The sequence below is a fragment of the Galleria mellonella genome, unplaced genomic scaffold (assembly GCF_026898425.1).
Source record: "Galleria mellonella isolate WM207_F2 unplaced genomic scaffold, CSIRO_AGI_GalMel_v1 utg55, whole genome shotgun sequence".
In the NCBI taxonomy this organism is placed as follows: Eukaryota; Metazoa; Arthropoda; class Insecta; order Lepidoptera; family Pyralidae; genus Galleria; species Galleria mellonella.
The window spans coordinates 5,849,181-5,867,618 of NW_026442115.1; the positions used below are offsets into that span (position 1 = coordinate 5,849,181).

The 18,438-nt window shown below is 29.5% G+C and overlaps 1 protein-coding gene across 1 annotated transcript in view; it reads right to left on the bottom strand.

Annotated features, from left to right (window-relative positions):
* LOC113521237 (CD209 antigen-like protein C) overlaps positions 1-15,693 on the bottom strand; it is a 95,182-nt gene extending 79,489 nt beyond the window's left edge. The window contains exon 1 of the mRNA XM_031912777.2: positions 15,355-15,693. Coding sequence (XP_031768637.1) covers positions 15,355-15,454 — 100 coding nt within the window. The 5' untranslated portion in view covers positions 15,455-15,693. The remainder of the gene's footprint in view (positions 1-15,354) is intronic.
* Between the last annotated feature and the right edge of the window lie 2,745 nt (positions 15,694-18,438).

Consider the following 18,438-nt stretch of genomic DNA (forward strand, 5'->3'; position numbering starts at 1 on the left):
ATACAAGTGAAAATAATAAAATATATATTTTTCGAACTATCTATAGCATGTAGATATATAAGTATAAAACAATAAATAAATAAGTGTAAATAAAATTCATTTAAAGTCGTTTGTTGTTTCAATTATGTTATGATAAAAAAATAATGCCATAGATATATAAAAAGACTTTTATGTGTTTATCAGATATCTGCCAATTTCTACAGTAATACTTAATTACATTAGTTTGTTCTTAAAATAAAGCTGTTATTGTACTACAAATATCTTGTTAAATATTTCCACTGTCATCTCCGAGAAACTGCAACTCCAATTAAGAGCTTATTGCGTAACCATACCGACTACGAAAACAGTAATGATTTTAATCTTTCCCTTTTACTGTTTCTAATTGGCACCCTTTGTTCAAAAGTTCGTATTTTTTAAAAGATTTTTATGAGAGCATTATATTCAGTGATTTATAGTTATTACCTCGCCTCAATAAAGATCTCGCTGATCGTGAGTTAGAAATTGACAACAATTTTTTTTATGTGTCAATTTAAACTTCCGAACAACTTTTCGATCATGATATACACCATTTATATAAACTTTTATTATGCGAGATGGCTGTGTATACTTATTCTCTGTGAAATTCATTGTTTTCCTTTTTCTCGAATTAAATTTTGTATGATAAATAATATTATATCTGTAATGTTAAGGTATAATGTAACAAAATTTACCGGCAATGTATTGTTATATCGAAAAATTTGAATTACTAACTGTGTTCACTATAGATCAAGTATAATACCAAGTTTGTATAAGCAGAGATAATATTATAATTGTATCTACTTAGGATAAGTATATCATTTTGAAATACATTGCGTGAGAAATGCAGAATCATCTCCAACACGCACAAAATAATCTTTTGATGAATAGCTTGGTTTACAATTAGGTCGTTGTCGGATTCCAGAACATCTACAAGTCACGAAGCAGCCTACATAGTTGTATCCAAATTCAATAGGACTTGTCGATTTATCTCTAGATTAATTAGGCCTTATGCACGGTTTGTCTCAGTACAAGAGAGCAGATATTGCGAAAGTGGATTAGTCGGCGGTCTATGAACGTCTTGTGTTCAATGTTTAATTCTGTGGTTTAACTTACAATAAGCATTGTATTTCCATTTAGTACCTCATTGTTCATGGCATAAGGTAATAATTACTTTAAAGTATAGTAAAGGCTTTTATAACACAGGCACAGGTGTTACACTCTTATCTTAGATTCTTCAATCTATATATTTGTGGGGAAAGGGACAGTTAGTAATGAGATTTAATAGCCCCATTGCTAGCAATACACCCTATAAGGTCGACCTCCACGTGATTCTTCCTGGAAACCATGGTCGTTAATTCTTGTTCAATCGGTCACTATGGGCCAACTGACCTATTTTCATTCTCACCTGTCACCCTTCACTGGTACCCCGCCAGCGTACACCGATAGTGCAAGCGGGTACCTTCCATCTTCATCCATTAAAAAAAAACTATAAATTTGCTATTCTCACTTAAAAAACCTCTAGTACCTTTAAATTAGTATATCGGAGGTTTTTTAAGTTAGGACGTAGGAAACCTAAAGAGCTGAAAGCTTGCTTCCTGCTACGTTTAATTTAAATATTCTTGTTAAAATATGAATAAAGTGTGCTTATCAATTGTGCTCGACAAAATGCGTATTATGGATATAAATTTAGCATAGTAGGTAGGTATATAATAAGTTATATTTGCTATAGGTTAAAAAATTAACATAAATAGTAAAGTAATCCTAAGAAGAGATATAAAAAATTAATACAGTTGCCATTCTTGGGCAGATTGTGTCCACTTATTATGCTTACATAAAAAATAGCAGCTTACTAAAACTTTTTAATGAACTAGATAGGTCGATAAACGTATAATGGTTTTGTTGTGTGTTTTACTATAATCTTGAACACAGGTCACGCAGACAAAACCGGCTCATAACATCTATTCAACTTGATTTAAATTAGCTGTGCCTTCTACAGGATTAGGTACCTGCCTGATGAAATTAATGATGTCCAATAAGTTCATTATTTTGAGAATTCCAGACAGATTTATAAACGAGTTGTAAGGGTATTGGCCTTTCTAATACCTTTTTATCGTGTCATTTAAAATAAGAATAAATTATTTGTAACTGGACACTGGGATTTTAATAAAAATAATAAGTATAATTTTTTCTAATAATTAGTTGTAATTGTAATTACCAGAGGGAGATTTTGTACAAAAGTCGATTGCTTGGGTACCTCTGTCCCATTCGTGTTTCAACCGTGAAGCAGTTGTGTTTGCATGGCTGTGTTTCGGTTTGAAGGGTGGGATATGGCGTGAATTTACTGGGTACAGAGGAATAACACCTGAGTCCTCAGGAATGGTAACGCATAGGGGGTATCATGGGCGAAACAGTATACTCTGTTATGTCGATGGTACTGCTCATGTCTATAGGCGACGGTTACCACTTTCCATCAGGTGGGCCGTCAGCTTGTTTGCCTTTCTAAGTTGTATAAAAAAAATTATGGTATTCATATTGATTAATATACTTTTTAAAATGGAATTATTTCCGCAAAAAGTAACCACAATGTATTCCAGAAGGAAACGCGTGACTTTGCCTGTTAGAGTAAATCGCTAACAATGGGGCTATAAATACTTGTTTCTAACAATACTCCAATTCTTATTAATAACAAATATATCTTAAGGAATATTTCGAAAGCTAATTTTACCCACTGCGTCTGCGGTGTCGGTAGACCATCGGGTAATCGAGTTGGTAGTGTAACGACTGTTCTTTGACTTTCTCATGCCTTCATTCTAATACAACTTTAGTGAGGGCTCGGAGGAGGAGAGTTGTTAGTAATGGGTATTAATTGCCTTAATGCTCGCAATAGACATTCTCAGGTGGACCTCCACGTGGTCTCCTGGTGAATTCGTCACGATGATCAAACTGAGTCATTGTGATCAGAATGAGTTCATTTTCACTTATCATCACTTACTAGAACTAATATTATTTAAACTAATAGCACAGGGGTTACGTGTTATATATGTTAGTTTAGTAATGATACGGCAGTGAATTAAATAGATTAAACGTGGTTATATCAATAGTGTAACTAACTTGAATATTTAAATAATAATTATCCATAAACAAATAATTATGATGTTAAGTTTTTATGGCCTTGTAACTTAATCGACATTTATTAATAGCGATAGTTTGACCCAGAAAACTGTGAAGCATCTCTAATTAAGTAACAACAGTTTAACTTATATTTAAGTAAGTTGCAAAAACATTTAATTTAATTGCAATTAAAAGAAATATATTTATTTTACATTATTAGTGTTTAAATACCTCTACATGTACGTATACAAAATTATGTTATTAGTCAGTTATCTAAATAGCTAATTCTTGAAAAAGCACTTGTTTTAAAAGTCTTGAAAATGTTAAACACTATTATTGATTAAAACCCTCAATTACATTGTTGAAGTATTGTACAGAGAGAGACTTTGTACAAAAGTCGTTTGCTTGGATACCTCTGTCCCATTTGTGTTTCTACTGTGAAGCAGTTTTGTTTGCATGGCTGTGTTTCGGTTTGAAGGGTGGGATATGGCGTGAATTTACAGAGTACAGAGGAATAACACCTGAGTCCTCAGGAATGGCAACGCATGGGGGGTATCATGGACGAAACAGTATACTCTGTTATGTCCATGGTATTGCTCATGTCTATAGGCGACGGTTATTACTTTCCATCAGGTGGGCCGTCAGCTTGTTTGCCATTCTAAGTTGGATAAAAAAACCTAGAAATAAAACTTGTCTAAATTTAATTGGTATTACGTATGCATGGAATTTCAAGTTTCTTAAAATGCTAAAGATATTTCTAACCATGCAAACTACATTGTAGAGGCTCTGCCTGTTACTTATAAGAACACCCAGTGCGTGAATATTCTCCCTCGCTGTCTGTGCTTCTCGACTCGTCTAACAAGGGGTCTTTTAACGTAATTTGAGCCTGTGTGTTAACACATCGTCACTGGACAACATTTGTTGTGGTCAGAAAAGCTCAAATTTCATAATAAAAAAAAACCTGTACGGAGTGAACAGGGCAACGGACGTTTGTCTTAATTAAATGACCTATAGATAGGTATAAAAAAAATAAAAAGCCAGTAAAACAAATATTTTAGTGATTACCATGACTGACCATAAATATAGTAAGTAGGTACATTAGTTAGGTATAAAATAATTGTTACTTTTATGCCTACAGCGCAACGTATACGCAGGAAGTTGCAAAATATTATATTGCTAAAGACAAACATAAGGAATGTATGTGCAGGTAAGTAGAACGTATATAATATTTTTTTAAATAACTTATGTTACATTTTTATACAAGAAAACCACGGTCTTATGTTTAATTACGTAAAGTTGTTTTTGACTTGTCAACCTCGAACTTCTTCAATAATTCTTAAATCATACACAAAATAGTACAATGTGGGATAGAGAAGGATTTTATCTTTTATTGATTTTGCTCGTAGTTTTCATAAGGAAATTTTGTACAAAAGACATCTGCTTGAGTAATTCTCGCTCACACATGTTTTATGGCACTAAGCAGCTATGCTTGCATGCATCTATTCTGGTTTCAAATGTGGAGGTATGGCAGTGAAATTCCAAGGTACATAGGCTCTATACAATATATTATATAAACTCTTTATTATCAAGAATGGCAACGCATGAAACCTTTCGTGGGTTTCCAAGAATGGACGTAGTATTACATTCTATGGTATCTATGGTGTTCATGTCTATTAGAGCCGGTTACCGATATTTATCAGATGAGCCGTCCGTTTGATCGGTATTTTATATTGTATAAAAAAAATCACGCAAGCAAAGCGGGTACAGTCCTTAACACATATTTTTATTATTAAATTTTCTGTCTAATTTTACTATTATATACTATTAAAAAATCGTGTAAATTACACATATACCAAGGAATAAGAGAAATTAATTTTGCATTCGTCAAATAAATAAGTGTCGAATTAATGAAATAATTTTTTATTATGTATATATTCTTATAATGGAAATAAACCTACTTTCACTCGATTGTGTCACCTTATCGCCATGAAGGTGATTAAAAAATGATATTACCTAATTATTCAGGTATTAATTAACCATACACAGTTTTAATACAAAATTTAAAATACTGCCTATATAAGTAGATAGTATTTAACAAATTTGATTAAAAATTATTTTAAACTGACATTATATTTTGACCACATGCGTTATTATTTAGTGCCGATATCCAAAACTAATGCCAACCATAAAGTAATTCAATCCGTGAATACGTAATTGTTGGTGAAGCGATTTAACACACCACATGATCTTCCTATGGCTACTGGTTAAATTACAGCACAAACATTTGTATTCACAGGTATCACAGGTATCTGTTCTTATTGTATTTGTTATTTTTATATATAATATGTATGGCTATATATATATATATATATATATATATATATATATATATATATATATATATAAACGAAAAACATTTTCATTACTGAATATTAGTACCTACTGTCCATTTCGGAATGTAATCGATTAAGAAGAGCAGGTAAAAACTCATATATAAATATATAGATTATCGCGACAACTGTCATGCAAAATTAATTAACACACGTTAAAAAAAGTATTGTGTGGATTAATACATAAAAAAAAAACTAAATTTTTAAATAATGTAAACATTTCTATTAAATGATCACTAGTAATTGTAAATAACAGAATTGGTGCTATAATCGCAATAACATTGGTTACGGTAAATATGAGATTAAATCTTTTGGAAGACTTTAAAAATATAGTAGGAACATAGGTTTTTAAAGTCTGTTTTTGGTTTATACATTACAACCAGTAGGACCCATTGTTTCTACGGGAAAGTATAGAAAATACTCGTAGTTGCTACTGGTGAAATATATTCAACTCACCGCAATCTTGCGATTCAAGTGGGTATATAATTATTTAATCATAAATTTTCTCCTTCTTACATAACATGTAATCATTTGTAAATTCCATTACTCTGCACTGTGTCATTGACTGTCAACATTACGTAGCATTTTAATTTCTTACGTAGATATGGTTAAAACTTTATTATTAACTTATGAATCATAATTAAATTATGTATAATTAACTGTTACCACGACTTCGACAGCGTGAATTAGTACATAAAGTATCCTATGTGCTAAGTTAGTTACCTAATCATGTATTAAGTTTCATTCGGATCCGTTGAGTAGTTTTTGCGTGAAAAAGTAACAAACATCCCTCCATCCAACCTTTTGCATTTATTATATTAATAGGCTTCATATTATTTTTATTAATTAAGATTAACACATTAGATTGGTATAATAATTGTATGTTAAAACGTTCATAATTAAATAAATTTTGAGATACCCTCTATTATTAAAATTAAATCTCTATCTCCAAATTTAATTGAAATATAAAAATATAATTTTAGAGTACCAACTCTGATAATTATAACGAATATATGAAAATAATGCTTTTTTAAAAGACATTTTTCAAAAAGTATTAATAATAATTCAAACGAAAATTGATTAAAGAGAAAAACATTAGGCTTTATATTTCTCTCTAATATTCATATCAATAAATTTATAAAAGAATTCTAGAAATAAATTTACAAAAAAACTCAGCCCTACTGTCTATATAAATGGCTATTACGTAAACGTACCTATGTCTATAACTGTCGCACGTAAGTCGACACCAGTCGGCACTCACAGCAATTAGAGGTCATGTCATGTAACATAGACAAACTTGGCAAGAATTGTTGTTTACAAAAAATATGATCACGATTATAATCCCTAATAAAGTAGTTAGAGATATTTGTTGATAATTAACATTGTGATTTATGTAAAATTCGACATGCATACTCTTCGCCGTGCATAAAAAAACTTAGTTAAAAATGCGGCCGAATCGGAAAATTTTGTAGCATATCAAGCATTTTTTTATGTTGGTAACAACGGACTTGTAGGACTTGATTTAAAAATAATATTACCGGTATAAAATATATAATTAATATTGCATAACACAAAAAAATTGTGGAGCTTTAAACGGTAAAATATGTTGGTATTTGTATGATTAATAAATTAGTATTGATTAATTTTATTCAAACTTATTTGTATTTTATTAATGATGATTATCATTATCATCATTTCAGTTGTTAACAATATAATAACAGTGCTGAACAATAAGCCTTTCCCATAAAAGGAATTTAGCCAGCAGTGGCCACGCTTGATAGATGGATTGCTAACTGCAGTTAGGCTTTTAGAGATGTTTTGAAAGGGACGTTGCTGCCTATTCCTCAACCATTAAGTTCCTTCAGTCGTCTCTTACGACACCTATATGAAAGTAAGAGATAGCCTATTCTATGCTGGAACCGCATAGCCATTTATGTGAATACTTACATCTTTTTAGTTATTCGTGTAGATAAGTATTATTGCACTATGATAAAAAAAATTAAAACGAATTAATGCACTATTAATTAAATCATGGCACTTTCTTAGTTGTGTTAAATTTAGATACTGCACATGAAACTAATACATATATACATATTTTAATATCAAATTAGATTTTTAAAATTGAATCGTTTTCTTTTTTAAATAAATCGATGCAGTCTAATAAAAATACAGATATGTGAGTTGTTTAGCTCTTCTTGTCTACATGTTCCTAGAGACCTAAAACTCTTCGTGAAAAATTTATTAGTAGGTATAAACAATTATGTATTTTAAAAGTTTCAATACTCTCTCTTTTTCTCAAGAACGTGTGGCGATATCAAGCTGAAATTAATATTAAATATTCAAGACAGCATTTCGTAGAAATTATGAAAAAGTCAAAAGGTATCTTTTGACATTTGCCAGGGAATCAAAAGTCATAAAAGTACTTTCTGATGAACTAGAATCATGAAGTTTGGCAAGAAGCAATGTTGCATAGCGGAAGTAATTTACATATATTAAGGAGTATATGTAATTATATTAAGGATATAATTACATATACTCCTTATATAAATATAAATTAAGGAGTTATGATAATTTGTATAATTTTTATATGATTTATCTATACTTTGAGCATTCCTCACAGTATTATATATTTCTCATTGTCACGATCACTAATTTAAAATTATTGAATATATTAACTATATACTTATATAAATTATAAAGATGTGTCAACTCATAAATATCTATATTTGAATTTAATGCATAATTACTGTATAAATATCTACTAGGTACAGGTACTAAAACAACGTCATCAAATGATGCTTTACCTTTACTATTAATATGATAGCAATGACCCGGTAATTTGAATATTAAATGTCTCTATTTTCCCAGTTTCATGATCATTATCTATATACATATAATTTCATTACTATTTTTATTTGCAGTGAAATAATATATCACCCACTCGTACTATGTTATTATCTATTCAAACCAATGATAAATATATACATCTTGTGCATAGCTTTTGTTAATGATTGATGTTAGCAGAACTTATGTTTGAAGATGTCTTCTGAAGTGATGTATTACCATTTTGTGCTAAAATATCATGCGTTTATTTTACGATTTTGTAATGTCCATGTTATTTATATTGCTGTCATAGATTAGTATCATATATCTTGTTGAAGAAAAGAATAATCAAGAGAGATGACCTTTATAGAGCTAAATTGTTACTATATGTATATTGAAGTGTTAATTCGAAATATAAATTACCACGTTTATAACAATTTTTAGTCTCACTTGCGAGTCTTAATTGCAAATTAAATTTTGAAATGCATCAAGTACCTTATTCGATATGTTTTATAATAACAGGAAAACTTACAGCTACTCTGAGGAATTCATTAAGTACAGTTAATATTTGAGGGTCAATTACGTTACTACATTTATATTACATTACAATATTTACATTATTACTACATATGTATATGGCGTATTAAATACTGAAGTATCGGCAACAATAAAACGATATTGAGAAACCATTGCATAAGTTACTTTGAAGAAAAGGAAGAGTCTAGAGAAATATAAAAAATTAAATATGGACTTTAGTGTGTAAATTATACGAATATATATTTTAAAAATATTGGGAAGAATTTATGTAATTTTTTCTTCTTTGTTATAGTTATGTATAAGTATAAATGTCACAGATTTCCAACATCCATTATCGGTATATGTAATCATAGACTGTGATTAAAGGAAGAGTATTTAGAATCTTACAAATATATAGACGTGATACCTAATTGTCCACTCACGCTTACAATTTTGGGACATTTTAACAATATTTACATAATGAAGACATAGTTAATTATTGGAATTTTATTAGTAAATAAATGTAGACAGTAAGTTTAGAGTTTTTTCTGTTTTTAAGAGTTGATTGTCTATTTATTTTTACTCATATAAATCTTGGATAACATAATATTGACCGTAATATTAAAATTACCAGATATTAAATAAAATCTTCCAAAAATCTCTAATTAATCAAAAGAACAATCAAATATATATGAAAATTACTACAAGATTACGTTTTCATTAGCACTGAATTTCATAATATTAAATCTAAATAAATACATAGACAAAAAAAATTAATACTGTAATTTTGCAGGTAATACTGGAATTAAACTGGTTAAAAAAAGTGGATGAATATTAAAAATAAGGATAGTAGAACTTTCGTATGCATTGCATTTCGATAAATTGCATAGCTATGAAACTGCATCAATAATTTGGTCATATCGTAAAACGCTCACAATAACTTGCTCCGAAGTGAAATCACACCTACGGGCGAACTCTGGCGGACTGAGGAAAGTAAAAGTAGCACCGTAGACAAACGGCCACTGTCAATCTGAAATATTTTATATACATTCTTATGTTTTATCACGGCCGACATTACGTAAGTACACACGAGGAATTTTTATTTTAATTAGCCGGCACGGTCATTTTAAAATTTCGCACTATTTTGTAGAGGTACTTTTAAATTAATTACTTAAGTATATAAATAATACTATTAATTTAGTATATATATGGTTATTTATTTATTATAAATTTAATAAACCTAAAAATTGTAAATGGCGGACTTATCTGCTATTTCATTACGAGTAAAAAAAGTTTTTTTATTTAATAGAACTATGTATTGTTACTATATTTATACAGTATTTGTAAATATAGGAAATTATAGCAAGATTCGTACATACTTATATACGAGTATTATTTTTCGATAGGTGCTAAGTATCTAAGTAACTAATACTATTAAGCATTAGTAGTTATATATCTGTATAATTGATATGACAATTTTTTTTAATGTTCATAACAATCCAAGTAAAATTCTAAAGAAAATAAGGAAAAAAAAATGGAAATTGGATAGAACGTCTGATAGGTCAGTCAGATTTCCTTGAGAAATTAAAGGAAACGAGAAATGTACCTATAAATTTAAAATAGAACATTTGTATATTAGCAATAAACAATTTTTAGACAGAATGTTAAGAAGAGATATTTGTGTAAAAACAATAGTTCTCTTCTCTATCTGCGCGTAACCTAGCAACTTACATAACGTATTTGTTATTAATATTGTATTAAAACATATTCTTTTTGTACTAATATTCTATTCGAGATCTGTATAACATTTCTTGTTCTTTTTAATTTCTTTAATGTAACAGAACAGTAAAAAACTATTTTTTGATTATTTATTATTTATTTTGATGCCAACTCTCTTACGGTATACAGAGACACTTAAGTACAAAAGCATTTTTACCCATATATACAAAATATGTACGGATTTAGTTCGTGCACTTTAATACATTTCATGTACCTACTCGTAAACACAAATTCTGAACATTCTTGTATCCACCTCCAACTAGCACACAATTTATCTGGATAAAAAAAAACATAAACTACACAACTTAGGTCATCAAATAAATATGACACCTACCTATAGCCCGTAAAGAAGCATTATGGACACATAAAAAAAACTAAAATTTTATTTTGTGTAGGATGCAGGAATGTCGTATATGTCGCGGTCGTCAAATGAATTATTGCAAATGATTATTTAATATTTTGTGAAGCAAATATTAGTTACATTATACACTTCGCTAGTTGTACTAGTATAATTTCTCATTTGAAAATATTTTTATACACAAGCCTGCATTTCGGATTTATAATTTATTACAGATTGAAAAATTTACTTTATGAGATTTAATTCTGTAATTAATATCCTCTTTGATATTTGGACTGAATGAATTCCAAATTACTAATTTAATAAAAAAAAAATATCTTTTTAAATAAAATAAATGTTTGAAAAAGCATCTATGGCAATAGTTTGAAAAAAATATTTGATAGGTTTACCAATAGATAGTATTCCTTTCATGGCGTATCTGAAAACACTCATACAGATGTGGGTTCAAATCCCATTGAAGGTAAATTTTCCAATCTTTTATAATGATATCTAATTTTTAATTAAAATTCTAATCTGTATATTTCGTTGGTGGCTCAGAATCTAATAATTAATCTAATCTTAAAATAATAATATTTAATATTAATTTTAATCACAAAGCTGAAATACATAACAATTACGTCCAGCCGATGACCAGCGAATCTAGAACAATTTCTAGAACTTCGGAGACACTACCACAGAGTTAAATAGTATATAATGAATTAAAAAATAGATATATAAATATCTATCACCTAATTAGTTGGTTATAAATAAGTAATTGATCATTATAAATTGTACATGATCATGACAAATTAATACATAAATACCGGTTTTATAACAACAATAAACGTTTAATGTTTAGGTAGTTTATTACGTTTAGATAATTACGAATATCTGATAATTATTTAATACTTATTAAATCAATTAAGAATATATAAAAAGATACAAAATATATAAAATAACATATTCAATATGCTTACAATCAGAATATAATTATATATTACATTATTAAAGATACACTACTTTCTAAATGCGTCAAAATGTACTCGATAGTAGAAAGTGAGAGCTCTCTTTAGTCAATTGATTGATTTTAATCTATTTCATCAGTTGTTCATATCTATGCGGAAATAAAGGTATCTACTTATATGTTATCTATTAATAAAGACAGGTGTATAATAAAGTATATGTCCGAGTTTGGTCCCTATTTATAAGGTCGGATATATAATGTACTTAAGATCATACATCCGACTTTGTTAATAAGGTAAGAATGTACGAGCAATAAATTATACACAGAATATATTATGACCTACATTCCTTTTAATGTACTAATTAACATAATACCATAACTTCTGGGATGCCCACCGATTAACGTAACATAATAAGATGTAAGAGAGCATTGCGTTATAATCATTAGCACACTAATCTGTGTTAACTCCCTTGCCATTAGCATAGTAACTACAACGTCGAAAAAAAGAAAATGAACTAAATGAGTATTATGAAAAAGATGAGTGGTATCTATGCTTATAGTTATTATAATATAATATATATAATATTTTATTTAACTGTACATTTCTTTATGTACAATTGTAGCACTTCAGCTGCCCGCTAACGAAATGGTTTCTCACTGTATTGGGTTGATTGGAAAGAAGAGATCTCTGTCAGAGATAAGTCCACCCTTCCTTACAACATTTATAAATACATTATTTTATATGTAACTTACAAGTGCAATAAAGAATATTATAATATTTTAGGCTACTAACTGAACAGGTAGGAGAATGAAACCCTGGGAAGTAATTTAAAAATTATCATTTTTTTAATTTACCTAGCAACCTATGGAGAGTAGCATAGATTGTTAAAACACTCGGAAGTAGACAATAAGTGACTGTTAAAATTATGTTTTATCGTGGATATTTGTTTTTGAGGTTATCCTTTTTGAAAATATCTTTGAAATTCGTAAGTTGTTCGACAATTGTTGGATTACATTATTATTTAAATAGTACTATTTCTTAAAATCATGTTTATTTTGAAATTAATTTCGCAATTATAACTTTTTTTAATAAAATGCCTATTAACGGTTTATTATATATATGTAGATATCTCTATGCGCATAGTATGTAATAGTCTATATTTTCTTTGTAAATAGCATTCATACTATCTCAACTTTTTTATTAAATACTTACAAAGCTGGGTTAGTTCTACATATATTTGCTTACAATTTCGTATCTCTAAGAGTACATGTAAATAATACCTATAATATATCAAGTGTAGTCAGAGTACGCAACACTATTTATCGCCATGTTGTTGTACTAGGATACACATGATATCTAGGTCGGCACTTACAGTGCGTAACGATTTACGACTACCATTGTCAGGTGATTTATTTGTAACACATTTTATTTCTTGTCATAATCTTTTAATGAACAGGACATTACGCTGTTTATTATATAATCGATCGACTCTTAGCGTAATTAAAATAATACGTTGCTTACAATATACCAGTTTATAAGGTACTGGGTGGATAGATAGTTATAACTACCTACCCTAAATTGTTTCAAGTTTTTTTGATCTACCGAAGTAACTCTGATTATATTAAATAATAAAAGTACTATCTATAACTTTATTTAATAGCCTTTTCCCAGCATTAGACAGCAGTGGGCTGAAATATCTAATAAAAATGATTGCTCTAGAATTTTTTTTTATACAACTTAGAATGGCAAACAAGCTGACGGCCCACCTGATGGAAAGTGGTAACCGTCGCCTATAGACATGAGCAGTACCATGGAAATAACAGAGTATACTGTTTTACCCATGATACCCCCCATGCGTTGCCATTCCTGAGGACTCAGGTGTTATTCCTCTGTACCCAGTAAATTCACACCCTATCCCACCCTTCAAACCGAAACACAGCCATGCAAGCACAACTGCTTCACTGTTGAAACACGAATGGGACAGAGGTGGGTACCTCTGTCCCATTCGTGTATCAGAAGGAGACTTTGTACAAAAGCAAACGACTTTTGTACAAAGTCTTCCTCTGGTATTCAGGAACAATCTTAAATATAAATATATATATAATTGTTTCGTACCACACATAATATTCTCAGTGCTTAAGATCGATTATAAATATTAAACAAATTTTACAATACAGAAAATTAGAAACTAACTATTACTACACATTAATATATACAAAACTACTAATATCTATTCATATATTATATATACAAAATGACATATATTATGAAATATATGGAAGGTTTAATTTGACTGAACTAAATTATAAATACTATAATGTTTGTGGACTAATGCAAAGGACGGATATTTTAATATATCTACCTATATGTAATATTTACAAAAATATAATTACAAAGATAATGGTAATTTAATTAATAAAAAGAAAAATTTTAAAAAATAAAATAAAAAATAGAAGTATATTGCGTCAGTAATCATTATTAAATTTCATTATTCTACGTTGATGAAATATTGATAATATCATTATATAATACATATATGATTCAAAGTATACCTTCTACATTGAAAATTTACTATTTAGGAAACCTGCCTAATTTGATTTGGAAACTGGTTGAAGATGGGCCAAAAACTTTTTTTTTTACTTAAACATATCTACCCGTCTCTATCATATGCCTAGTATTCTTAATTAAAAAAATATTATCATTTTTAAAACAGATGTAGGCGAGGTTGTGTTATTAATGAATTTGATATTGTGAAACGATTAGAATTCCTATATCTGAATTAATTAACATTTAGATAAACTATGTGTCATCGTCCTCCTATACCTAATCAACGTTTTTGCTTTACTTCTTAGATATTACTGATTACCCATTATAGGTTTTAACTAATTAACTTATTAGTTTAGTGAATCATGAAAGTGTCATACAGATACGTACGTATAACTTATAGTAAAAATAGTACTTAATTGTAATTGATAAATTTAGATAAGCATATGATAAATTATTATGATATATTTGTTATATTATTTAAGTTTTTTTTTAATTTAGATATTTACTTAGATTATAGTGCTTTCATGTTTATAATGATTTTTTAAATTTTTAATATTTATATTTTTTTTATTAACTTTTAAGTAAAAAAGTTAAAACAAAATATTAATAACCGTATTGTTCTTAATTACTTAAATATTTTTGTGCCTGCTTACATCAGCTGCAGACATAAAGAATATATAATTTTTAACAATATCATTATTTATTATTAAAATACATTATAAAATATGTAATAAAATAAAGTTTAAAGCACTTTTCTGCTTTTGTTTTATTTTCAATATTTTTCTTAGGTTTAACTTGAGGTTCGGGAACACTTTAATTAGCATAAGGCAATAATATTCGTGGGTTTTTATATTTAAAACTCACTTACCGATGTCTCTGAGATTATGCGACGTTCTTTGAGCACTAGTTAATAATACTAGTGTCATCAGCAAAACGCCGGGTATGTTGTTAACAAATATTAACTTCATTTTTAAATACGAACACTTTAAATATTAATACTATAAAGTTAGAAACGTCTCACTCAAACGAACTCCTTTGCCGCTTAAAAATCAGAATTTAAAATGTAAAGTTTCGATATTAATTTGAATGTTCAAATTTAGAAACTCGATTTCATTTTCGCGCGGACAATGTCGTCGGCCGCGTTCGGGGGAGCGCGTGCGTCGCGGCCTTTGAAAACTAAACTGAGAGACTCCGACGCAGGTGTTGGTAAGTACGTAGGTACGTACGTTCAGAGAAAGAACTAGCTCATCGCCAGCGGACCGGTCAGTGAATTCAAACAAAACCCACAACCTTCTTCAGTATAAGCTTGTTGATTTAAGACGGGGAATATTACTTACTATACAAAATTGGTTAGTATGCCTCTAAGAGGAATAAACTATACATAATGCATGATTCGGATGACAGGTCACTAAAACTAGGAAAGAATATATATAAATAATATGCAACTTACGGATTCAAACATAACACTTGGTTATGAGAAAGTGACTACATATATTGATCTTTTATTACCATTTGCAATGACTAACTGACCATACAAGTATGTTTGCAACTCCGCACCAATCTGCACGCAAAAAAACTGGAAATGACACTTTAAAAAAAAATCATTTACACAAAAAAACATATTTCACTTTTTGAAATTGTTTATAAAACCTAATTAAAAATAATATATATACATATATATCAGGTCATATCAGGGTATCAGCTTATTCGGTCATCTCTCGCAGATACTCCCATTGCTAAAGATATGCAGTCTCAGGTCAACCTTCACACAGTCCCTTATGGAAACTAAACATAAAAAAATTCACCACTAATTAACCACGATGGTTTCCAGGGGTACCGTTCAGAAATCGATATTATAATAATATTCTTTATTATCAGGTACTTAACCCATAAAGGTACAATTATATTACAATGTACTCGAATAACATATAAAAATATAATAATCAAAACATACAATGATAGTATATACTGCGGAACAAAACATACGCTTATAGTTTCTCTAATCACTGTTATTTTTTTTTTATGGGTGAAAATGGCATGGCAACCCCGCCTGCGCTAACGGGATACGCTGGCGGAGCACCAGTGAAGGGTGATTGATGAGAATGAAAACAGGCCAGTTAGCCCATCATGATGAATTCATCAGGAATTAACCATGATAGTTTCCAGGGGAACCGCGAGGAGGTCGACCTGTTTGGGTATATTGCTAGCAATGGGATTCTCAGTCTCCATTACTAACAATCCCTTTCCCCCTAATCACTTATTATTGACACAGAAAAAAATTGAAATAAAAACCCTGAGTATAATAAGAGTCTTGGCCAGTATATTATATTGAGATAAAAATATTGTAACACGAGGGAAGAGATAGTCAGTAATGTAATTTCCAGCAATATGCCCTGACAGAGCTTTCATGAAAAACATTGTGAATAATTATTAAATTTGCCACGATAGATGATTTCATCATCATCTATCATCACTCACAGGTCAGTAGTAGTACAGGCGGACTTATCATTACTTTTCATCCCATTTTTTTTTAAATAAATGGTAATGGACTGATACCCTCGCCCGTGCTATCCGATATACGATGGCTGGGCACCAGTGAGTTATGATAGGTTAGCCCATCATGACTTAATAAATTATTAAGAATAAATCACAATGGTTAAAAAAAAAACTGTTGCAAGGTAAAGGTATTTACAACAATCAATAATTATGTACTCAACGATAGCATTCATGAAACAACTTTCTCTAAGAATCGTTCGGTCGGTATGAAATAAACCTTTCATAGTGAATCGACCATAACTACGACTGCAAGCTCTGTACTGTATGAAGGTACTTATTTATTATCCTATCCAATCGTTGACTTTTAATAGCTGATGATTAGTTTAAAAACAGACTAATATTAAATTGTACACTTATCTGTCTTCAAATTTAGATAGTTAAGTAAAAAGATAGTTTAGTAAAAAGCTTAGGTACTAAAGCAAAAAGTTTGTAGTGTAGTCCCAGCATAGAATAGGCCACCCCTTCTTTTTCCCGTGGGTGTCGTAAGATTCGACTAAGGGAGGGCGAGGGATAAGCAGCAGCGTCCCTTTAAAAACATCTCTAAAGGCCTGACTGCGGTTGCCAACCCGCCTGCCAAGCGTGGCAACTACTGGCATAACTCGCCTTATGGAGAAGGCTTATGTTCAGCGGTGGACAGTTAATGGTTGAAATAATAATGAAGTAAAAAGAGGATTGATTTACATTTTTATATGTAAATCAAACGGGAAAAGCAAATACTGTACCGCCTGATGAAAAAGTGATACCTATCTTATTAAAAAAGAAATTAAACATAGTTTTATTTTTCTTCTACAGATGTGATAAAATTTTATGTAATATATGATGGTACAGAAATAATTGTTTTATTGTCTGATATCATAAAATCATAGATGGTTATGAATTATGTTTGTTTCACTTTAATAATGTTATAGTCAGAGTGGAATATAGTTGTGAAAAAAAAACAGCCAGGTGTGTCGTTAAGAATATAATGCTCTTTGTTGATTAAAAACCTGCTTGTTGTGACCCCAAGCATGATTACTCATTATGATTGAATATCTATTTTCAATAAATAAAAATGATAAAAATATATTCAAGTAAACTTGCTTAAGTTTTTTTTTTATTAGTATTTTTTATGAATTTACTACGCAGTTCGGAATGTAATTTCAGCTAAAAATAAAACACAATAAACTCGATTATTGCTTTATTAAATAAAGTTGAATTTACTATAACAATTTATCTAATGTAAAGACATTTTTCTTTTTTTTTTGCTCCATAAATTGAGAATTGAGAAATCTTCTTCTTTTAAGAGTCCCTTAAAAACAAACAAGACATGGTATAATTGCTATTCTGCCATGAATATGTATAAGTGAGTATTGATAATGGCAAAGAACCTTTGTACAAAAGTCGTCTACTTGGGTAC